Here is a 24859-nt window from a genome sequence, read left to right as displayed (position 1 = left end):
ACCTTAAATTTACCTGGACCATCTCTGACACCCCCCTCCCCTTCTTGGACCTCTCCATCTCCATTAATGACGACCGACTTGACACCGACATTTTTTACAAACCCACCGACTCCCACAGCTACCTGGATTACACCTCTTCCCACCCTACCTCTTGCAAAAATGCCATCCCGTATTCCCAATTCCTCTGCCTTCGCCGTATCTGCTCCCAAGAGGACCAGTTCCACCATAGAACACACCAGATGGCCTCCTTCTTTAGAGACTGCAATTTCGCTTCCCACGTGGTTAAAGATGCCCTCCAACGCATCTTGTCCACATCCCACACCTCCGCCCTCAGACCCCACCCCTCCAACCGTAACAAGGACAGAGCGCCTATGGTACTCACCTTCCACCCTACCAACCTTCGTATAAACCAAATCATCCGCCGACATTTCCACCACCTCCAAAAAGACCCCATCACCAGGGATATATTTCCCTCCCCACCCCTTTCCGCCTTCTGCAAAGACCGTTCCCTCCGTGACTACCTGGTCAGGTCCACACCCCACTATGACCCACCCTCCCATTCTGGCACCTTCCCCTGCCACCGCAGGAATTGTAAAACCTGCGCCCACACCTCCTCCCTCACCTCCATCCAAGGCCCTAAAGGAGCCTTCGACATCCAAAGTTTTACCTGCACATCCACCAATATCATTTATTGTATCCGTTACTCCTGATGCGGTCTCCTCTACATCGGGGAGACTGGATGCCTCCAAGCAGACCATTTTAGGGAACATCTCTGGGACACCCGCACCAATCAACCACACCGCCCTGTGGCCCAACATTTCAACTCCTTCACTGCCAGACGCCTGGAGGAAGAATGCCTCAGTTCCACCTCGGAACACTTCAACCCCAGGGCATCAATGTGGGCTTCAACAGTTTCCTCATTTCCCGACCCCCACCTCACCCCAGTTCCAAACTTCCAGCTCAGTACTGTCCCCATGACTTGCCCGGACTTGTCCTACCTGCCTATCTTCTTTTCCACCTATCCATTCCACCCTCCTCCCTGACCTATCACCTTCATCCCCTCCCCCACTCACTTGTTGTACTCTATGCTACTTTCTCCCCACCCCCACCCTCCTCTCATTTATCTCTCCACGCTTCAAGCACTCTGCCTGTATTCTTGATGAAGGGCTTTTGCCCGAAACATTGATTTTCCTGCTCCTCGGATGCTGCCTGAACTGCTGTGCTTTTCCAGCACCACTCTAATCTAGACTCTGGTTTCCAGCATCTGCAGTCATTGTCTTTACCTGGACAATATTAAAGTTGTCCATTTGTATGTCCCAAGGTATCCCCTTTTCAAAATGGTTGACAGGATAGTAATTTCTCCAGCTTGCTGTGAACCACGGTTTCATGAGCATACCTGCAGCATTGATCACTCCACTGGGCCTGGTGAACATTGAGAGAGCTGGTACTTGCAGTGAGAAGCATGCCCAGTGAAACAGCCAAGACATAAGAGATCTAAGGTGTAACCTTTTCACACAGAGGGTGGTACGTTTAAGGAACGAGCTGCCAGAGGAAGTGGTGGAGGCTGGTACAATTGCAACATTTAAAAGGCATCTGGATGGGTAAATGAATAGGAAGGGTTTGAAGGGATATGGGCCGAGTGCTGGCAGGTGGGACTAGAATAGGTTGGGATATCTGGTTGGCATGGATGAGTTGGACCGAAGGGTCTGTTTCCGTGCTGTACATCTCTATGACTCTATGATCTCCAGGGTCATTCAACTTACTCCAATCACATTCCTTGGACTATAGCATTACGTTACCAAATATTTCACATTACTAACTCCCTTTGCCATTCTGCTGTAACCATTTACTCCTCTGCTGGGCCCATTCTTTTCATTTCTTCCTTTATCCCATTATAATTCTCTTTTGACTTTCACTAAGATATTTTTTGCCACTTCATCTCTCCTATGTTCCACTTTATCACTGAACTCTGTTTTGCTCTTTCTCTGTCCCCTTTTCACAGTTCTGCAGTTGCTTACAAGCTGTTTGGTTTCGAATTCCTTCCCGCTCTGGTGAAACACTGATTCTCTCCCTGTCTGCCGCCAGACCTGCCAAATGCTTCAGTTTCCTGTTTCCCATTTTGCTTTTATTTTCATTCCCTGTTTTTTTCCCCCAAATAGGATTCCTGGTCATTAGTAAATGAAAATGATGGCTTGCAGCCAGTTGTGCGAATGATGCACACTGTTTACACCAAATGTGATGCTGCTAATGCAATGTGAAAAGTCATGAAGTTAAAAATCAATGCAATGTGAAACTGAGTTAAGCTGAGAGATGTCCTTTGTGAGTTACCCCACCCTGCTCCTTACCATTCCTTTCCACATTGTACGTACAGAGTCCTAACTTTCGGAACAGATTTCTGGTCTGTTCTGTTCTGTTTTATCTGATCTGCAGTTAGAGTGCAACAGTTGAACTAAATGTCCTCCAAGTTAGAGAAGGGGGAAAATAAGCTAGTGTTCCTGTTCACGATTGCTGTCCAGCCATTCCTATTCAAAGTGAATGTTATATCAGAATGTGGGAACCGGAGAAGGCCATTTAGCTCCTTCAGCCAGTTGCACCAATGAGATCAACATTCATATTTAAAAGGAACAAAAATAAACCAAGTTAAAACAAAAATCTATAATTTTCATTTGTGGACGAATGCTCAAAACAATTTTCAGCTTTCAAAAGTGTTTCCTAACTTCACTCATGAAAGGTTTCACTTCAACATGTAGACAATTCTCTCTTGACCTCAATTTCTTAAACAACAGAAGTAAGCTTCTTAAACTACCCGGTTGCCCTTAATATCTGAAAATTTCAGTCCAGTTTTTCCTTATCCTACTAAGTTCTGGGCAGAGAAGAGTTTGTGTAATCTTCCCTTGTAATTAAACCCCTGGAGTCCAATTATATAATTCTGGTAAAACTACACTGTATTTCCTCCCTTCAAAATATTTCCTTTTGAAGATCTGGTGCCCAGATTACTCTCAATATTCGAGGTGTGCTCTAAACTGGGCTGTTTACAGTTAAGATTTGTATTCTGTTCTTGTCACCTGGATATAAAGACCTGCATTCCATTAGCCTTTTTGATTATTTTCAGTATTTTTTATGCCATTTTAATGCTTTAAGTACCTGGAAACCATGTCACTTTGGACAATTAGATGATACCCTATTGTTGTTTTAGGTCCAAAATGGATGACTTTACATTTACACACATTCAAGTCCATTTGCCAGAGTTTTAACCATTTGTTTATCATACTAGTATCTTGGTAATTTTTTTCATTAACTTCACATATGTCACCTATCTTTGCGAAAACAGTAAATTTTAGTTGAGCTTTCAACTCCCTTATTGAAGTAGTACATACATGGAATAGGAGCTACACCAACACAACTCTTTACAGTGATGTCAATTTGCATCAAAATACTGTTCCAGAAACCCAAAAAGTCTCCCTAAGCCACACACAGGCAGCCCTAACCCAAGCCTTTTCTTTGCCATCCATTCCTCTACAGTTGGGCATTAACAGCTGAACTCCCAACACGGAGCAGGAGTAGAAAGCTCATTTAATCACTCAGCACAGTAGATGAGGAGCAGGAATGGCACCAACTGGACATCTAGGACTGAACATTAGACATCACATTCAAGTATTAACAGAACTGGTTTCTCTAACACAATGGTGCATACCAGAATGTGTAAAGGATCTTTGGTTACTTGGATCTGTATTTGGCTTATGACACGCAACTGTTAACACTTACTGGTTGCGAGTGGGGAGAAACCACAAGCAAGTGTAAAACTGATTGACTGATGGTGAGGAGAAATCAAGTTATGACACAGCAGCCTCAAACTTCACTTGAATTGGGGGGGCGGGGAGAGCAGCGAGTGTGTCATGCGTTGTGGCGGTGACTACTGCTTGTCTGTAGCAGGGGAGGAGAGGAGAAACACTGAATACATTGTGAATGGGGATGTGCGAGAGGGTCTTAACTGAGTCTTCTATAATAAAGGAATACGGATAGGGAGTGTTTCCTAACATTTTTTTAACTTTACAAATGCAGATTTATGATGCATATTTTGATCCATAACACACAAACCTGATTTATTATATATTGAATATTCCAAACTGCTTTTGTTTCTGCTGGCATCCAGGGTAATGTTATTTTTTAGACATTAAAAAGAGATCATATTGCAAAATAGTTGGGAAACAGCGGGTTTAAGAGTGGGAGGCAAAGATTAGTAATGAATAGATGATTCTCTTACAGGACAACACTAACCCCTCAACTCCTGGGACTCAGATGCTGCCTGAACTGCTGTGCTCTTCCAGCACCAATAATCCAGATCCTGGGAGTCAAGATTAGACACATTATTTTTATTATATTTTATTTAGATGTTAAGCAGGATAATAGCAGACTTCAAATGGACATGCTGATGCAATAAACTTTAACAAGGCAGTATAATGTTTTTACTTTGAAAGGAAAAAGAGCAAATGGACCTGGGGATGAATATTTGAAAATGATTGAAGGTGGCAGGGGAGATTAGACCAGGCTAGATTTTAAAAGGATGTTTCCATTTGTGTGGGAGACTGGGACATGAACCAGTTAAAAGTTAAGGGATCTCTCATTTAAGATGGAAATGAAGAGAAATATTTTATCCAGAGGTTGAGTTTTTAAAATCTTTTCCCCAGAGTGATGGAGACATGGTCATTGAATACTTTTAAGGCAGGGATAGATAGAGTCTTGACTAACAAAGTTTATCAGCAGGAGGTGGGATGTGGATTTGAGGTCACAATCAGATCAACCGTGACCCTATTGAACAACAGAATAGGCTTAAGGGACTGAATGGGAGAAAGTGAGGACTGCAGATGCTGGAGATCAGAGCTGAAAAATGTGTTGCTGGAAAAGCGCAGCAGGTCAGGCAGCATCAAAGGAGCAGGAGAATCGACGTTTCAGGCATAAGCCCTTCTTCAGGAATCATGGCCTATTCCTGCTCCTAATTCGTATGACAATTCTGAAAGCACAAGGCTTACTAGCATTGTAAAGAGAAGCAGTGAAATAAAAAACAAGTCATTATTAAAGTTTGCAAATCAATACTTCAGCCTCAGTCAAAATATCAAGGTCTTGATGAGGTTTACCACATTTGAGGGAGTTTAGTTATGTGGACAGGTTGCAGAGGTTGGGATTGTCCTCCCCACAGCAGAAAGTCCCAATAAGAAGGTATTCAAAATAATTCCCAGAAGAACTAGATCAAAATGTGAGACTAAAATGTCAATCTAAACCTAATGCTCAAGCCTCTGGTGTGGAATTTAAACGCACAATTGTTTTAGTTAAAAGTAGAAATGTTGCCAATTGAATCATAGTTGACACCAATTCTTTAATGAACCGTACTGTACAGTCTGTGGAGTTCCAAGGTGTGAATAAACTACAAAAAAAGTTGGAGATCCTCAAAGTCCAGTGAAAAAAGCCATTTTATTTATGTTCAATAATACCACAGGAAACAGGGCCAAAATAAAAAATAGATCTTCAACAAATTAATTTATTTTCACTGAAAAATACAATAAACATAATGCAAGAACAGGTATTTTAAATTGTGGTGACCTAATTTGGGAAAACGAAATATACTAGAAATGAAGACAACTAAAATAAAAGTGAATAGATAGATAATAAATACATGAAGTGGCAGAAGACAAATACGGATCAGATCATTGGAATGTTAAAGATCACCATGGTCCATGTGGCCAATCCCATAAGAACAAGAGAGGGAAGAAGAAACAGAGTGAGAATATCAAAAGTCTGATCCAAAGCATTTGTCTTATGCAAGCATTATCGATCTGCATTCTGGAATCTCTTCATTCTCCCACAGTGCACCATGCAACTCAATTCAACTAATTTCCCATCTAACCATTACATGCTTCCTCCGAAAAGGAAGTATTTAACATTAGCCATCTCATCAATGTTCATATTCCTGTTTAAATGAAAGCATATTTCTATTCATTGAGTTACAATGGAATGGAATCTGCAGCTTAGCAATTCAAGTATCAAAATGAAAACCATCTGGAGGAATTTTTCACTGAACTTCCCTTTATGCAGAAGGCAACCAATTCCAGGTAGGTTTTGGTGTTGGCATGATTGGTAACAGTTTAAGCCAAACTGCTCCACTGGGGTACCTCCATCAGGTTACCTATTTACTCTTGCTATGGAAATTTTGGAAAATAAAATTACTGTTGTTTCTAGTCTTACTGTTTCAATTATTAAAATTATGTAAGAAGACTGAAGAGTTTCCTGGCTGATGGCTTCAATTTAGCAGCTCATTTGTGGATTTGGTTACATTCAAATGTTTCAAAACCATCTGATGCCTGCAAGTTATCTTTGAAGTAAAAATGCAGGGCTGGGAGGCGGGGGGGAAGAGAGCAGGAGGTTGGGATCAGTGGGATAGCTCTTTCAAAGAGCCAACGCAAGATTAATGGGTCAAATGGCCCCACTTATGCTGAAGGATTTTAAGAATAAACACAAGTGTCAATCCTTTGGCTCCCTCAGATGCTGATCCATTAGCTGTACATCTCCATCATTTTACATTTTCATTTTATCATAGATTAGTTATAGCACAGAATATTCAATATTTTTCCTGTCGATAATAGTTTAAACTGCTTGATCACGGTTAAACTGACCTTTTCAGCAGAATCGTAATGAGTAATTACAGTGAGTAGGTCCAACTTTGGGTCATAGACAGGCTCTTGTAATTGTTAGAAACAACCAAGTGAACCAGTGGGATTAATCTGGCTCCTGCACTGGGCTCTGTACATTGTGGAGCCTGCATAAAGTGTGCAGAACACAAAATATTATGAAATTAACTGACTGCTACAGGATTCAATATTGAAGCATCACCAGCAAAAACAGCATTATGAATCCAGTCCCTTTAAAATAAAGCTCTTTGAAATAAAAATTTAGGAATAAAACTTCAGGTAAGCCCCATAAACAAAATCTAAATATTAAGCTAATTTCTATAAACTTGCACATAAATTACTTCATAAATGCTCTTAATTAGATTAAAATCTGACCAACCAATTTATACAATCTAGATATAACCTTTATCTCCTTTTTTAACATCTCTTGCAACAGGTTTCTGCTATGTTACATTTACACAAGAAAATCAAATAGTTACCAAGGCAATTATATGACTAATATACAGATGTCTTCTTTCCCTAGTTGAGAAACAAAGACCTTTTCACCTGGATCTGAACTACTGAAGTTTAATGTGTATCCACTTTAGGGATGCCCTACTTCCAGGAATAAATCTTCAGCTTGGTGAGAGGTGTAGAAGTGTTGGGGTCTTCAAATAATTTAGATTTGTTGGATCTGTACTGTTCAAATCAGTTGGCAAGCACTAACCTTATTAGATCTTAATTAGATTAGAAATTAGATTTTAATTTGAAAAATTATTCTTGGAATGCTGGTGAGGCAACATTTGTTGCACCTCATTGGCAGTTACCAGGAGGCAGTAGTTGGTGTGCTACTTGTTTGTACATGTGCTTGCTAGGATATTTGTGAGGGCATCAAGAGTCAATCATCAGCTATGGTCTATAGTAATGTCTAGGATGGAACAGATAGAAGAGGCAGGTTGAAGTATTATAACAATCTATCATCCATTTCTGGCTTTTGCCTTACAAATTACCAGAGTGAATTAAGTCAGCATCATAAACCTGTTGTTTTGGGATTTGAACTCTCAGTCTCTGGGTTTCTCATACTACTGTAACCATGGTCAGCCAGCCAAACCCAATTTATCACCAGCAGTCACAAAGTGCAACATGCAGCTCTGAAGTTGGTACCTCTTGATTAAAACCTGGGACTGACCGGTATCACCATCAGTCTGTCTGCTTTGTGTCAGTCACAACTGAAAGTTGAATGCTTTGTATAACTCTCCCATCAATCTAACAATGGAAGTTCATGCAATTTGCAGGACAGGGAATGGATGGGAGTAAGAAATAGAGCACAGTTGGTAACAATAGCACCTCTCTACACTAACAGACTAATACCACCCTGAATTGTCATTAAAGAGGTAACACTTAGTTACTGGTGAAAATCTCACATACATAAGATGAGTGGTTAAGGAGTGTGGTCAATTCAAATGTGTCCTGCTTCATCATCTCCTATCAATCACACCATGGTTTTATTGTATTCCAATATTAAGGAGCTTTGGCTCTTATATGCTTCTTCAGTTTTAATGGATGATAAAATGATTTCAGATGATGTTTTGGAAGTATCAGTAGAATAGTTGTGCATTACAAGATTACAAAATGAATACTTGGCCAATACAATTAAAAGAGTCAAGTAAGGATGAGCTTCAGTGTACAAGCATTTTGCTCTCATCCTTATGAGTACTGACATTTGATAACTGCCCCGTTGAGTTACTTACATCAAGGTTCAAGACAGCTGGCAGTTCACCACAATTTGACAAGTTATTTATAATAACCTACTGCAATGGAAAATCAGTGGCATATGAGCTTTTAGATGACTGATGCTGTGAAGAGTCCTAACAAATTATAATTTGAAAGAATGAAACATCATCAACCCTTCCCCAGTAAAGAGGCAACTACATTTAGCAACTGCAGCTGACCACTACAAAGCACAGTGAAATGACACTGTTGTGGAGCAAGTTTCACTTTCAATGATTGCTTTCTGGTCAGATGTAGACAAGTATCACACCACACTCAGGAGTGTTGGGAAATTGGCTGAATGGACAAACATGTACCTAGTTTGTCTGCAGCACACACACCTGTGTGTGCAAATCACTGAGGGACAACGGTCACCTTCTTAATACTTTCCTTTGAACCGTCATACATTCTGTTCTCTTTCAGAAACGAGATGATCACTGGGTAACAAGAAACGCACCATAACATTCTCTTGAACTGCCAAACATGTCAAGTCAAGGAAACTGAAAATGTGTGGTGATCACAGTGGTGGTGTGATTAAAGACTATTACCAGAGTTTAGATTGGGGTAGGGGGATGGATTTCCTCAACAGTCAGAAACAGAACGAAAGAGGCCATTGGAAGCAAAACAGTCTTTTGGTGCACAGTTGAACGATCTTTTGGAACTGCAGATACTTCTCCCTCTTTGAAGTTTCATAGTCCAGAGAGATACCAGGTTGTCTAGTTACTGAGCGGTGGATGATGCAGGGATGAATCATCAAAAAGTGGATTCTTGACCTCCATTTCCCCGGTCTGTGACAAGAGAAAAAGAAAAGCTGAGAGGTGAGACCCAGCAGGCAGATTCAGAGGAAATGGGTGTGCTATTGAGACCTGCCTAGTGGCCATTCCCATTCAGAATCTTCTACCTACCTGAAAAGGTTTAGTCTTCAGAAAGTAAGCAAAAGAGACTTGCGAATGGGTGTGAATCTAACAGGAACTAGCTGTTCAATCACAGATCCCACTGTTTAGAGAAGCCCGCAAGTTAATGGGCCTGTAAAGATGTAATGATATGGCTAATATCTGCTGTCTGTGCCTAGCTGTGAAGTACATTTACATAAGAAAAGCCTGGTGGAGTTCTCCCCTCATCACCCGCACCCCACCACATTGTCCTACGAGTATCTTATTCACAAGCAGCAGTAATAATAGCATCAGTGACTGAAACTGCAGTAAAACTTGTTCAATCTTCTTAATGACACAATTCATTTATTCTTAAATTGTGAAAACCCATCAGAAACATGGAATTAAGTCACATTTAACACTTCACAGAAACAGCTTCCCCACCCCCAATCCCTTTTCTGTAAATTCTCCCCTATCCTCTGCAAGAGTTATTATGGAAGCTGCTCCCCTGCAGGCAGTATGGCACTGGTAGGAATATCGACTGCAAAAGTCATCACAATGGGCCTGATCCAATCATGCTGGCCAACTGTATGCCTGCAAGTAAGTGTCAGTTATGGATCAGTCAGCAGCAATCTTGTCTTTGAATTGGGGTTGAAGTCCCATACTGACTTGAACACAAAATCCAGATAGATACTGCATAGCAGAACCAAGGGAGTGTTGACCTTCTTTTGGGTGTGACATTAAAGTGAGACCCAACTGTGCCTTCATCCCATGGCAACAATACTAAAAAATGAAGAGTTCTCTGTTCTCTATATTTATCCTTCAACCAACAACAATAAAACTTTGGTCATCATCACATTGATTATAGAACATGCATTATCACAGTAACCATACTTCAAAACAATATTAATTGTTTGCAAAGGAATTGGAGCAATGTAAGATCAGGAAGACACAATATCATTACAAGTCTTTTTCTTTCAGTTGGGTTGACTGGGTAATGATAAGAAAGAAATTAACCTGAATATAGCACCTCATCATAGTCTCAGGATGCTAATCAGCATTTACAAAATCAAATGTTGGTCTGCTAGTAAATGTAAGCTGGCTGATGTTGAGTAAGGCCCCACAAAAAGAAAACAAATGTACAGTCAGAAAATGTGTTCAATCAGGTGGATAGAATGTTGGCCAGGTTATAAGGAACATACCTTATTTTTATTCAAATGGTATAATGGATTTTTAAAATTGTCCAAAGCAGATCATATTTGAGAATTAATAGCGTTATGCCATCAAAATGTATAGTTTAAATAATTTATTGCTGCTAGCCAAATCCTTCCGCACCTCCACATGGTGATGGAGTGGACGTTTGAGATTATTTACTCTGCGTATGTATAGAATGATACAATACCACAAGCTCCTTTGAAATAGATTACCTACATACCTACGGTCTAAAGTCAGAAAAAGTACAGCTTTCCTTACATTATTGGTGCCCCTAGTAATATGTAGCTTCAGGTTTTGTAGTAATATTCTCATTCCCTAGCACTTACTGGAGCCAGTCCTGGACATTCATAGACTGTGAAATCGCCATCTTCATTCTCTCCCTCAGATTCTGTCGCTGATTCGGGTACTTTGGATTCATCCTTATTTCTAATTTTTTTCAAAAAAGAAAACAGCTAATTATATTATCCTTCTGTGCAATGTCTATCATCATCTGCCCTCTCTCCATCCACTCCACTCTCTCTCCCCCACAATGTACAGCTCTTGTACACTAGCTATGTGCTGACACACAGCTGCTGTACAGCCGCCAAGATTCAAAGTAAATAGACCAATTAGCACAGTCTAGTTAACATGCCAAAAGGAACAGAAGGTCCCCTCCTGAAATTCCTCTACCTCCCACTTTACACACTCCCTCCTGCCCACTGGTTTTAGCTGCTGTCGACTCTGTCAATGTTTCCCATCCTATCCACTTGATGTTTGAATAAGATGCACATCTTGACTTATACTTGACCAACTTGCTCATTTGAACTGCATGAGGTGACTGGAAAATTCCATATTATACCCCTGTTACTAACAAATGTGGTTTTCTGACTATCAAAGCTACTTTAGAATTGGCACAGCATTGAGTAGCATGATTGCTTAATTTAACTGCAGTTTCATACATATTATGAGAAAGATTATCAGTACATAATGGATCCGAATACTCACTTCTCCATCGATAGCATCTGCTGCTTCTGATGTTGGTAGTGGTACATCTGGGCACTCTGTGCCAGCTTCTTGTCACCACTCTGTTCAAGCAAGGGCACATTTTTAAAAAAATGAGGATGTGCATAAAATGTTTTCAGTACCTTTATTTGGTTATCACACTAAACATTTATATTACAATTAGCAAAAGACTTGTGTAATAGAATCTCATAGCACCCATCTAATTAGCCCCACTCCTCTGTCGACTGAAAACCTTTTTATTAAGTATATGTCTAATTCCCTTTGTAAATTACTTGTAATCTGTTCCAATGACTCTTTCAGACAGTACATGCTGCTGTGTAAATAAAATTGACAAGGCCTCTCTCACAGTCTCATGCTGAAATGCCTCTAATCAATGTCTTCTTAGAATTCGGTGACATTATTTTGATGCCATTTAGTGTGACAGAAACTAATGTGGATGTCAAAATTGTGGACAGGTCAGTGCATGTGAAGCTGGCCACAAAGTTATGCTAAGGATTGTGGATTCAGAAAGTACATACACAGCCCAGTTGAGACTCAAATCAGTTCAGTTTTGGACGGCAACCTATTATAACTGTGAACCAAGGAGTTTACTCTAAAGACTTCAGCAGCCAATAATATGGTCACTATGCTCCCATAATCATGGCTTTTCCTAGTTGGATGCTACAGGTAACAGGTAAAGAAATACATTTTTAAAATGGTCTTCTTTTGGTTGAGAATCTGTGAAAAGTAACTTGCATTTCATTGAATATCTCATTTCATGGAACTGATTATTTCTAAGTACAGCTGCAGTGATGTAGAAAAACATGGCAGGCACTTCACACAAAACAGGGTCCCAGAAACAAGAATCTGCTCAACCTGATGTTGGTTGATGGACATGCATTTGTCAAATGGCTGGGAGATATCCTTGTTCTTCAAAAAAGGGCTATAGGGATTTTTAGCATTCATGTGGACACTGAAATAGACAAATGAAGCTCAGGTTGATACCTGAGGATGATTCTTCCAATAACTCAATGCACCTCAGTATTATCCTACAGTCAGCCTCCATTACGAACTCATGGTTAGATTTGAATGCCAAAATCTCAAATGTCTGACTTCGAGACAAGATCACCTTCACATAAAGCTCCCACAATTTATATTTTAAAACCAGCTGGTCAGGTGTTGTAAGAACTGAAAGGAAGCAGGTCAGATAGAAGGTAGGTTGCTCAGGTTTGGAAAGCAGATTAAAAACCTTGTTTTTGGTTGGTTAAGGTCCTATCTTCCCCATTGTTGAAACGGTGTCTCAGCAAGACAGCAAATCAATTTACCAACACCACTCAAGGCTTGGACTATATTTATAACCCTCCTGGTTCTTTAGGGAAGGATGCCCTCATTCCATGAATGAATCAAAAAAAAATCTGAGCGCAGATTATATATAATTTAAATACCATTTTCTTCTGAACTTACCAAGGGTTTCTCAGGTTGCGCATTAGATCCAATTATACCATAGCCTGGATAGTCTGCTTTCTGAGTTAATCTCACCTCTTTCTGTAATCTAGAATTATTTTTTAAAAGATCAAGTAAAAGCATAGGTTACAGAGAGCTACTTAAATGCCATTTATTTGACTTAATCATGTTCTTATTGACAGATCCATGCCTGCCCGACTATAATCCAAGCAAAATCTGAAAAGTGCACCAGCATGGACATAACAATTGAGAAAGCTGTCAAGAATTATATTTTGGAAATATGGAAGAAGAATGGCAATCATGCGGTTGCCTGGCCTCAGAATGCTTGTTTTCTAGTACAGGCAGGTATTTATGGAAGGGAAGAGAATATAACAGGAACATTGGATACATTCAATTTTCAACAGTATGTTATACATTGCTGGCAAGAAAAATACTTGTAAAGCTATAATCCCCAGCCCCAGCAGAGTTAGACTTCGTAAAGCATGCTTATAGTATTCTAATTAAATGTATCGAGGTCAAAATCTGCAGAGATTTTCTTTTCCATGCATTATGCCAAACTTCCTTCATCCCCTTCATACATTTTTCACATCTGTCCTACACCCAGAGATCCAACGCTATCAAATCTTTCAACTGGATTCTGAAAGACGAAGATTGTCTGAGGTGACATACACATATATGGGTCTTCCTCTTAGCTCAGTATTTGCCCATAGTGCTGTAGTGGCCAGATTCTGCATTCTATTACACTATTGTTCACAGATAATGACTCTAGTTGCTCTATTTGTTTTATTTGCAAAATGATGTCTGAGACTTGAGCAAAGCAACAATTGCGAGTGGGTTTTCAGAAGTATGTAAATTGGTGTAGAGGTCTCTAATGTAGAGGTACTAGCCCATGGCTAGTAAGGCCTAAAGTTCACTCCATCCATTTTACAATCTACTTGTGCCAAAGAAATTCAGGGCATTTGCCTCAAATTCCCAATTCAGAAGTCTATTCAATGCAGTAATCATTCTTTGTTTGAAGAATTTTCTTAAATCCACCCTGTATTTGCCTTTTAGTAATATCACCATCTACCTCTTTATTGTACCATCACAGAGTATAAAGTAGTCCAAATTTAGTTTATTTCTTAACTTAAGATCATTCTCAGTTGTACCCAAAGATCATATTGTCCAGTCTTTCAAAAATTAGTCTTTATAGATCCTCAAATGAAGACTGAAATACCAGCCATGACCCCAAACCATTTGACAGCTCAGTTTTGGACTAGAGAGGGGAACAATGCATTCGAACTCTAGAGTCATAAAATTCTATTATTTCTGAACTTCCAATTTGCTTCATCCGCCTCGATTAGAAAGTTGAAGTTTACCTGTACCAGCAGATGCCAGCAATGATCAGTCCAGAGACCCCCGCCACTGTGCATACAATGATCAAAGCTGAGGAATGAAGAATGACAAATGTCAATAACTTTCAAAAGATCTGCACGTGACAGGCCTTTTCCACATTTCATACAATCTAAATATGTAAAACTGTTACATTATCAAATTTACCTTGACTAACTACTTAACCGCTCACCTGTTCAAGGGGTATTAAGTGGATAGTTAAGTATGTGAAAATCTCAAAGGAAGCATCTTCCATGGATAAGAATTCACTCTCCAACCACGCAACATTTTCATAATTAGCCAGCCATTTTTTTGAAGCACCAAAATTCTACCAAATTAGTGACCATTGTATTTTACACACCCAATGTTCCATACAAGTCCCAGAATAAAATGAATGCTCAAGTCCTCCATACATGAATTGTACTGTGTAAAATTGATACAGTTCTACTATTGGTAGATTGTGAAGATGCCAATTTTATTCCCAATCACGACACACCAAAAGTCAGTAAAAAAAAAGTGAGAGCCAACCGGCAGCAAATACTATACATGAAATAATAGCCATAACTGATAACATACTGAGAGGGCAATTCACTGATAAATACAGAATTGAGGTACAAGGTGGCAGTTAATTTAATAACTCTAAAAAGTGAGATCTGCTCCTTCAGAACTAGCTGTAAGCATTCACTATTCACCCTTGCACCGTAAACATAGTTTCAAGAGGAAATATTATAAGTAAATTGCATGGTTGCTACCAGGCTAATTATCTTCAAGAAATCTAAATACCAAAATTAAACAGAACATAAAGGTTGGGCTTCTAATTGCTTACTGAAAACAACTTTCTGTTGGACAGCACACCTAATACCTAAAATACCTCAAAAAAAAGGGAGCAGCTCTTACAGCCACAACTTTTTCCTGTGCTCCATCTTGGATTACCCAAAGCATTGTGGTCTGAAGTATTAGAGCAATGGCACGCACAGAGTCATAGAGATGTACAGCATGAAAACAGACCCTTCGGTCCAACCTGTCCATGCCGACCAGATATCCCAACCCAATCTAGCCCCACCTGCCAGCACACAGCCCATATCCCTCCAAACCCTTCATATTCATATACCCATCAAAATGCCTCTAATGTTGCAATTGTATCAGCCTCCACCACATCCTCTGGCAGCTCATTCCATACCCTCTGCGAGAAAAAGTTGCCCCTGGAGGTCTCTTCTGTATCTTTCCCCTCTCAGACTAAACCTACGCCCTCTAGTTCTGGATCCCCCGACCCCAGGGAAAAAAATTTGCCTATTTATCCTATCCACGCCCTTCATAATTTTGTAAACCTCTATAAGGTCACCCTTCAGCCTCCGACACTCCAGGGAAAACAGCCCCAGCCTGTTCAGCCTCTCCCTTTAGCTCAAATCCTCCAACCCTGGCAACATCCTTGTAAATCTTTTCTGAACCCTTTCAAGTTTCACAACATCTTTCCGATAGGAAGGAGACCAGAATTGCATGCAATATTCCAGCAGTGGCCTAACCAATGTCCTGTACAGCTGCAATATGACCTCCCAACTTCTGTATTCAATACTCTGACCAATAAAGGAAAGCATACCAAACGCCGCCTTCACTATCCTATCTACCTGCGACTCCACTTTCAAGGAGCTATGAACCTGCACTCCAAGGTCTCTTTGTTCAGAAACACTCCCTAGGACCTTACCATTAAGTGTATAAGTCCTGCTAAGATTTGCTTTCCCAAAATGCAGCACCTCGCATTTGTCTGAATTAAACTCCATCTGCCATTTCTCAGACCATTGGCCCATCTGGTCCAGATCCTGTTGTAATCTGAGGTAAACCTCTTTGCTGTCCACTACACCTCCAATTTTGGTGTCATCTGCAAACTTACTAATTGTACCTCTTATGCTCGCGTCCAAATCATTTATGTAAATGACCAAAAGTAGAGGGCCCAGCACCGATCTTTGTGGCACTCCTCTGGTCACAGGCCTCCAGTCTGAAAAACAACCCTCCACCACCACCATCTGTCTTCTACCTTTGAGCCAGGTCTGTATCCAAATGGCTAGTTTTCCCTGTATTCCATCAGCTCTAACTTTGCTAATCAGTCTCCCATGGGGAACCTTGTCGAACGCCTTACCGAAGTCCATGTAAATCACATCTACTGCTCTGCCCTCATCAGTCCTCTTTGTTACTTCTTCAAAAAGCTCAATCAAGTTTGTGAGACATGATTTCCCGTGCACAAAGCCACGTTGACTATCCAAAATCATTCCTTGCCTTCCCAAATACAAGTAAACCCTGTCCCTCAGGATTCCCTCCAACAACTTGCCCACCACCGAGGTCAGGCTTACTGGTCTATAGTTCCCTGGCTTGTCTTTACCGCCCTTCTTAAACAGTGGCACCACGTTTGCCAACCTCCAGTCTTCCGGCACCTCACCTGTGACTATCGATTATACAAATATCTCAGTAAGAGGCCCAGCAATCACTTCTCTAGCTTCCCACAGAGTTCTCAGATAAACCTGATCAGGTCCTGGGGATTTATCCACCTTTAACCATTTCAACACATCCAGCACTTCCTCCTTTGTAATCTGGACATTTTGCAAGATGTCACCATCTATTTCCCTACAGTCTATATCTTCCATATCCTTTTCTACACTAAATACTGATGCAAAATATTCATTTAGTATCTCCCTCATTTTCTGAGGCTCCACACAAAGGCCGCCTCGCTGATCTTTGAGGGGCCCTATTCTCTCCCTAGTTACCCTTTTGTCCTTAATGTATTTGTAACAACACTTTGGATTCTCCTTAACTCAAAGCTATCTCATGTCCCCGTTTGCCCTCCTGATTTCCCTCTTCAGTATACTCCTATTTACTTTATACTCTAAGGATTCACTTGATCTCTCCTGTCCAAAACTGACATATGCTTCCTTCTTTTTCTGAACCAAACCCCCTCAATTTCTTTAGTCATCCAGCATTCCCTATACCTACCACCCTTCCCTTTCACCCTGACAGGGATATACTTTCTCTGGATTGTTGTTATCTCATTTCTGAAGGCTTCCCATTTTTCAGCCATCCCTTTACCTGCGAACATCTGCCTCCAATCAGCTTTCAAAAGTTCTTGCCTAATACCGTCAACATTGGCCTTTCTCCAATTTAGAACTTCAACTTTTAGATCTGATCTATCCTTTTACATCACTACTTTAAAACGAATAGAATTATGGTCACTGGCTCCAAAGTGCTCCCCCACTGACACCTCAGTCACCTGCCCTGCCTTATTTCCCAAGTGTAGGTCAAGTTTTGCACCTTCTCTAGTAGGTACATCCACATACTGAATCAGAAAATTGTCTTGTACACACTTAAGAAATTCCTCTCTATCTAAACCTTTAACACTATGGCAGTCCAAGTCGATGTTTGGAAAGTTAAAATCCCCTACCATAACTACCCTATTATTCTTACAGATAGCTGAGATCTCCTTACAAGTTTGTTTCTCAATTTCCCTCTGACTATTAGGAGGTCTATAATACAATCCCAATAAGGTGATCATCCCTTTCTTATTTCTCAGTTCCACCCAAACAACTTCCCTGGATGTATTTCCGGGAATGTCCTCCCTCAGCACAGCTGTAATGCTATCCCTTATCAAAAATGCCACTCCCCCTCCTCTCTTGCCTCCCTTTCTATCCTTCCTCTAGCATTTGTATCCTGGAACATTAAGCTGCCAGTCCTGCCCATCCCTGAGCCATGTTTCCGTAATTGCTATGATATCCCAGTCCCATGTTCCTAACCATGTCCTGAGTTCATCTGCCTTCCCTGTTAGGCCTATTGCATTGAAATAAATGCAGTTTAATTTATTAGTCCTACCTTGTCCCTGCCTGCTTTGACTGTTGACTCACTTCTGTTCTCAGCTGTACCAGTCTCAGATCGATCTCTTTCCTCACTATCTCCCTAGGTCCCACCCCCCCACCTTACTAGTTTAAATCCTCCCAAGCAGTTCTAGCAAATTTCCCTGCCAGTATATTAGTCCCCTTCCAATTTAGGTGCAATCCATCCTTCTCGTACAGGTCACTTCTACCCCAAAGAGATTCCAATGATCCAAAAGTGCGAATCCTTCTCCCATACACGAGTTCCTCAGCCATGCATTCATCTGCTCTATCCTCCTATTCCTGCCCTCACTAGCTCATAGCACTGGGAGTAATCCTGATATTACTACCCTTGAGGACCTCTTTTTAAATTTCTGCCGAACTCTGTAATCTCCCTTCAAAATCTCAATCTTTTCCCTTCCAATGTTGTTGGTTCCAATGTGGACAATGACCTCCTTCTGACTCCTCTCCCCCGTGAGAGCATTCTGCACCCTCTCTGAGACATCCTTGATCCTAGCACTCTGCTTTTTCTCTGCTGTACCTCTGACTAAAAAGAATCCCCTAACACAATTGATCTCTTGGAAGCCGACGTACCCCTTGTTGCATTACAGCCAGTCTCAATACCAGAAACTTGGCTGTTCATGCTACGTTCCCCTGAGAATCCATCACCCCCTACATTTTCCAAAACAGCATACCTGTTTGAAATGGGTACATCCACAAAAGACTCCTGCACTAGCTGCCTACCTCTCTTACCCTTCCTGGAGTTAACCCATCTATGAGACTGTATCTGAGACTTACCCCCTCCTATAAGTGCCATCCATCCCATACTGTTGCTGTTGCTAATTCCTCATCGCTTCTGTCTCTCCAACCGATCCACTCGATCTGATAAGATTCGCATCCAACAGCACTTATGGCAGTTATAATCCGCAGTAACCCTTAAACTCTCTTTAAACTCCCACATCTGACAAGAAGTACATATCACTGCAAAGGCCATTTTTGCTCCTTCACAATCTACAGACCCAGAAAATAACACCGTCTTATTCCTCTACAAACACTGCCCCAGGTTAAATTAATAGCAATGGCTTATATTTTAAATTTAATCAAGAGACTTATCTCCAACAAACATAATCAAGAAAGAATCCACTGTACCCACTACTGCAGCCTCTCTCTTGGACAGATTTAAAACAACCATTACCTTATCTGATTCTGTGCTGTGAACTTCGCCCACAGCTCCTCCAAGATTAGCTGTGAATTTCACTGTTTGTTAATTTTCCCAGATGCACTCTGATGTTCAGCGATACACGAATTCAGACAGCAAAGGCTCTAACTGTGCAGGTTCTCTCTCTCTCTCCTGCACTGTCCTCACCATGTGCTTCCTTTGTCTGCTCTTCTCCCTTTTAAACTACTGTTGTTTTGACTTTTATTTTCCAAAGTTCCAAAACAATGCAACGGCATCTAAAACAGTAATTGCTGCTTCTGGATTTCGAGGAAATCACCTCCAACACCTAACATACCTCAAAAAAAAAAGAAGTGGCTCTTACAGCCAGAAATATTTCCCGTCCTCCACCTTGAATTACCCAGAATGTCATTTAAAAAGATAATTCTTCTTCTTAAAATCACTGGGACACAGGATGGAAGGTATCCTTAAGAATATGTTCCCCCTGTGTCTGAAGCTTGAGTGGAAAACTTGCAGACTAGACTTTGGAACATTGGTAATCAGACCTGAATAACTCACTCAATTCCTGTTAGCCTTTCATAAATGAGGGTACAAGCTTTTCTTTGCAAAAGTAAACAACAGGACTGTTTTTATATGCTGCCTAACATGTTCACTCGACAGTTGAATATTACCTCACAATTTAACAGCCTGTGATTAACAGTAATATAAATGGGGGCTGTCAAGTTAAAGCGTGGATGTGTGATCACGAAACTGGGACTTCTGTGGTAATGAAACTATCTACACCATGACAATTTGAAAATTTATACAGTCTTGAGGCTATGTGTCAATTGGTTTCAGGTTTTGAGGCATCTGCAATCTAAAATTCAATAATGATTAATCCAAGTGCTGCTGAGAGATTCAAGCAAAGCTTTGACAGCCGTATTCAGTACCTTTTTGGATTTTCTTTACTAACATGTATTAATGGCTTTGAGATTCACAGAAGGTTTAATAGGAGGGAAAGCTGAGGTGATAGAGAGTTCTCTCTGATAAATGTTGTTCAGGTATTGTGGGTATCAAGAAATAACAAATTACTTTTAACACCACAACAAAGCTAACTCTTACCTTTTTAAAAAAAACGAGTTCAGATTAGTAGGAACTGCACCATGTATAATTGTGTGCTGCTCTGATAAGAATTACTTCTATTACTGACCAGTGCTGCCAACAGTAGCATGGATTATTGTCACCCATGTGAAATCTATCATTTTATACTGAGATGTAAAAAATTAATAATGGGCCTGGATAGAATGGACAAGAAAAACATTCCCCCCCCCAAGTGGAGAGGTCAGTTAGTAAGGTGGGAAAGTGGGGGCAGGGGGTGATGATGGACGCAGAATAAAAGGTGATCGGTAAGGCATTAAAAAGGACTTGAGGAAAACCTGCTCAGCCAGAGGGTGGTTGGCGTATAAAATTCATATTCTGGGTTGGTGGTTGAGGTGAAAACCTTCATCTCATTTAAAAAGGAAGCTGGGTTTGCTCCTGAGGCACTGTAACCCCCAAGGCTATGAACCAGGTGCTGTAAAGGATAGAATGTGCAACTAGTTTATTCAGCTGGCACAAACTTGATGGGCAGGATGGCCTCTTTCTGTCCTGTAACTTTAGTATGGTTCCAAGGTTATTTAGCTTCAGCTAAGATATTAACAAATGTTAAACTTAGTAATATCACCATGTGTGTGCGCGCATCTGTCATAATTGGCTGCAAGGCTGTTTGATGCAGCCCTGGAAAGACTCAAAGTGATGGCTGCCCCCCCCACCAGTTAACCCACTGCTTAGATACGGCATTGGGCAGTCAGACCCTCTCCACAATAGGGATAATCTGGATGAGGAATGGTGATTGATTATGTATCCCTTCTTTTGCTGAGGACACATTAGTAATTCCCCAAGTATTTCCTGTACTGATTCAGCTATTGCTTGTACGGCTCTAGTAGATTGTATTTTTTGGGGTATGTCTATATTCTCTGGGCTTTTGATCAATCATATGAAAAGACCTAACGCATGCAGGTGTTTTTTGAAATACAATACATACTTACTGAGTAGAATGGCATCAGTGAAAGGAACATCTCTCTTTGGAATACTCTTTATTGCTGCCACTTTACCAGGAGCGTTTGGGGGTGCGCTTGCTGTGGTTGATAACATTTCTTTATTGGATGATATGTCTGCACGAACCCCTTGTGATTCATCTTTTAAGTTAGCAGGTTTATTCTTGCCAGCTGTTAAATGCACAATAATGATTACAAGTTGCTACTTGATAAAAGATCCATCTCAATATTTGTTTGAAGCAAAGTGTAAATAAGATGTGCCAGAGCAATGAAGGTCTGATACCTCTGAATCGCAGGGTTGTGGGAGATGGCTCTACTGCTTGCAGTGTAAGGCAGTCCCAACTCTAGGTGATGTTGCAGACCAGCATGATAAAGGATGTCCTTCATTTTACCACAGGGAAGATCAGTTCTCACCTACTCTCAGGGACTTCTTTCTCTTGAACTGCTACAGGACTATTCTCTTGGATTACACCAGGACGTCACTTTACAGAGTGAAGGTGACATTTATTTTTAATGGAAATACAATGTTTAATAAAGCTGCATTGTGTAAGAGGCCATTGCTGAGGCCTTGTGATTTCTGTCTCTCCTTTAAAGCAGCGGCAAATCTTCGTGATGCACTTGTCTTGCTCAAAAATGCATCCTCATCCAATGACTGTCAGCACCTTAGAAGAATATCCAATCAAATCCTTGCACAACACACTCCAGACATGCCCTTTACTACAGGAAGTGCTCATTTTTCACCAGCCTTTCTGGTTTAGGGACAAAGATCAGCATGAACTCATCACGCTTTTGTTTTTAAAATAGTGATAATTTGTGAAAAGAAAGTAATAGAGTGCTTCAATTTATTGCTTTGCTGCTATTCTGTCTTTTCTCAAGGTTTAGGCTGCTGCTGTGGTGTTTTCTGCAGTCATTAATAAGTGCCCACTTCAACCTTCTGTACCTTGCAGCTTATTCCTCAACAATGCCTAAATCCAAATGAAATTACCACAAAGCTCATCACTGTTCCTGAGTCCCTTCCACTCTAGCACTGAATCAACTATACTTCCTCACCTTATTCTGCCGTTTCAGGCACTGTCAACATAACTTTCCCTATAGTCCTAAACTGTGTCCATTCTTTTCAAAATGATTTTGTCACACCTACACATTTTAATTGTATAACCAAACATAAGCAATTATAAAATTTCTAACATACAAGTATGCAACTTCATATTTACTGCCTTATGCTGCCTCATGGCCCTGCAAGTTTCACCTTCAAATATTTATCCAATTTGTTTTTGGACTTCACTATGAAATTTGCTTCCATCATCTTTTCAGACAGTGCACTCCAGATCATATATAGAAACACAGAAGATAGGAGCAGGAGGAGGCCATTCTGCCCTTTGAGCCTGCTCTGCCATTCAACATGATCATAGCTGATCATCCAACTCAATAGCCTATTCCTGCTTTCTCCCCATATCCTCTGACCCACTTGCTCCAAGTGTTATATCTAGCCGCTTCTTGCATATATTCAATGTTTTGGCATCAAATACTTCCTGTGGTAATGAATTCCACAGGTTCACCACTCTTTGGGGGAAGAAATCAAATAAAAAGTGAACAAAATGGCAACCATGTAACCATTACTGATTATGGTCTGGTTTTCATTTAGTTCAGGAATGTTCTTTAGGGTCTACCTTGACTCCAGAATTATAGCAATGTGGTTTAATCTGATCTGCTCTCTAATCGATTAGGGATGGACAATAAATTCTGACCTAGTGCCCGATGCCCACCTCCCATGAACAAATTGCCAATGAATTTAAATCTGTCCACTCTGGTCACTGATTGTCCTCTTTGCATATTTTATTATAAGTAAATCATACAGCTTTGAAGTACTCTATTAAACCTCTAAGCAGAGCATCCAAGCTTTATAGTTTCTACATTTAACTAAAAGCATCCTATTCCTGGTATCATGAAATAAAATGTACATTTTGATGGTGAAAAATACTCCTAAATATCTGAATAGTTGGGAATCAAGCCAGAGAAGAAAGTACCATCAAAATGGCAAACTCAGAGGTTGTGTTTAAAGCTGGGACTAATGGAATTAAGAGTCAAAGTAATACAACATGGAAACAGGTCCTTCAGCCCAAACTGGTCCATGCTGACCATGGTGTCCACTCAGCTAGTTCCAATTAGAGTCACAGAAATGGACAGCACGGAAACAGACCCTTCAGTTCAACTCATCCATGCTGACCAGATATCATTGAGTCATAGAGTGATGCTGACAAAAGAGGCCTAAGGGGCAACTTTTTCACTCAGAGTGGTATGTGTATGGAATGAGCTGCCAGAGGATGTGGTGGAGGCTGGTACGAGTTGCAACATTTAAGAGGCATTTGGATGGGTATATGAATATGGGTTTGGAAGGATATGGGCCACGTGCTGGCAGGTGGGACTAGATTGAATTGGGATATCTGGTTGACATGGACGGGTTGGACAGAAGGGTCTGTTTCCATGCTGTACATCTCTATAACTCGTTCAGGTCCTGGGGATTTATTCACTTGTGTTTCAAGACATCCAGCACCACCTCCTCTGTAATATGGACATTTTACAAGATGTCATCATCTATTTCCCCACATTCTATATCTTCCATGTCATTCTCTACAATAAACACTGATGCAAAATACTCATTTATTATCTCCCCCATCTCCTGCGGCTCCACACATAGACTGCCTTGCTGATCTGTGAGGGCCCTATTCTCTCCCTAGTTGCCCTTTTGTCCTTAATATATTTATAAAAATTGCCTGCATTTAGTTAAAATCCCTCTAAAATCTTCCTATCCATGTAATTTTCCAAATGTTTTTTAAAATGTTGCTATTGTACCTGCCTCAACCATTTTCTCGAGTAGCTGATTGTACATATGCTGTACTCTGTGTGAAGTAGTTGCCCCGCAGGTCCTTCATAAATCTTTCCTCTCAACTTCAATTTAGGCCCTCTAGTTTTCAATTCCCCATCCCAGGGAAAAAAAGACTATACACCATTCATTCTATGTCCCTCATGATTTTATTCACCTCAATTAGGTCAGCCCTCATTCTCTTACGTTCCAAGGAATAAAATCCTATCCTGGCCAACCTCCCCTAATAACTCAGGCCTATCAGTCCTTGCAACGCAGAATACTGGGCTAATGGTAAAATTCTTGGCAGTGTGAATGAACAGAGAGATCTGTGTCCAGGTGCATAAATCCCTGAAGATTGCCAGCCAGGTTGATAGGGTTACTGGATTAGTGGTGCTGGAAGAGCACAGCAGTTCAGGCAGCATCCAACGAGCAGCGAAATCAACGTTTCGGGCAAAAGCCCTTCATCAGGTTGATAGGGTTGTTAAGGCATATGGTGTGTTGGCGTTTATTGGTAGTGGGATTGAGTTTTGAAGCCACGAGGTCATGCTTCAGCTG

At 40.7% G+C, this 24859-nt stretch overlaps 1 protein-coding gene across 1 annotated transcript in view; it reads right to left on the bottom strand.

Annotated features, from left to right (window-relative positions):
- Positions 1-5450: 5450 nt before the first annotated feature.
- Positions 5451-24859, bottom strand: part of LOC140469677 (neural proliferation differentiation and control protein 1-like) — a 207976-nt gene continuing 188567 nt past the window's right edge. The window contains exons 4-9 of the mRNA XM_072566418.1: positions 21430-21609; positions 14323-14389; positions 12965-13052; positions 11504-11583; positions 10846-10945; positions 5451-9220 (exon numbers count right to left, since the gene is read on the bottom strand). Coding sequence (XP_072422519.1) covers positions 9149-9220; positions 10846-10945; positions 11504-11583; positions 12965-13052; positions 14323-14389; positions 21430-21609 — 587 coding nt within the window. The 3' untranslated portion in view covers positions 5451-9148. The remainder of the gene's footprint in view (positions 9221-10845; positions 10946-11503; positions 11584-12964; positions 13053-14322; positions 14390-21429; positions 21610-24859) is intronic.

The sequence above is a fragment of the Chiloscyllium punctatum genome, chromosome 49 (genome assembly GCF_047496795.1).
Source record: "Chiloscyllium punctatum isolate Juve2018m chromosome 49, sChiPun1.3, whole genome shotgun sequence".
NCBI classification, from domain to species: domain Eukaryota; kingdom Metazoa; phylum Chordata; class Chondrichthyes; order Orectolobiformes; family Hemiscylliidae; genus Chiloscyllium; species Chiloscyllium punctatum.
This window is presented reverse-complemented; position numbering and strand designations above follow the sequence as displayed.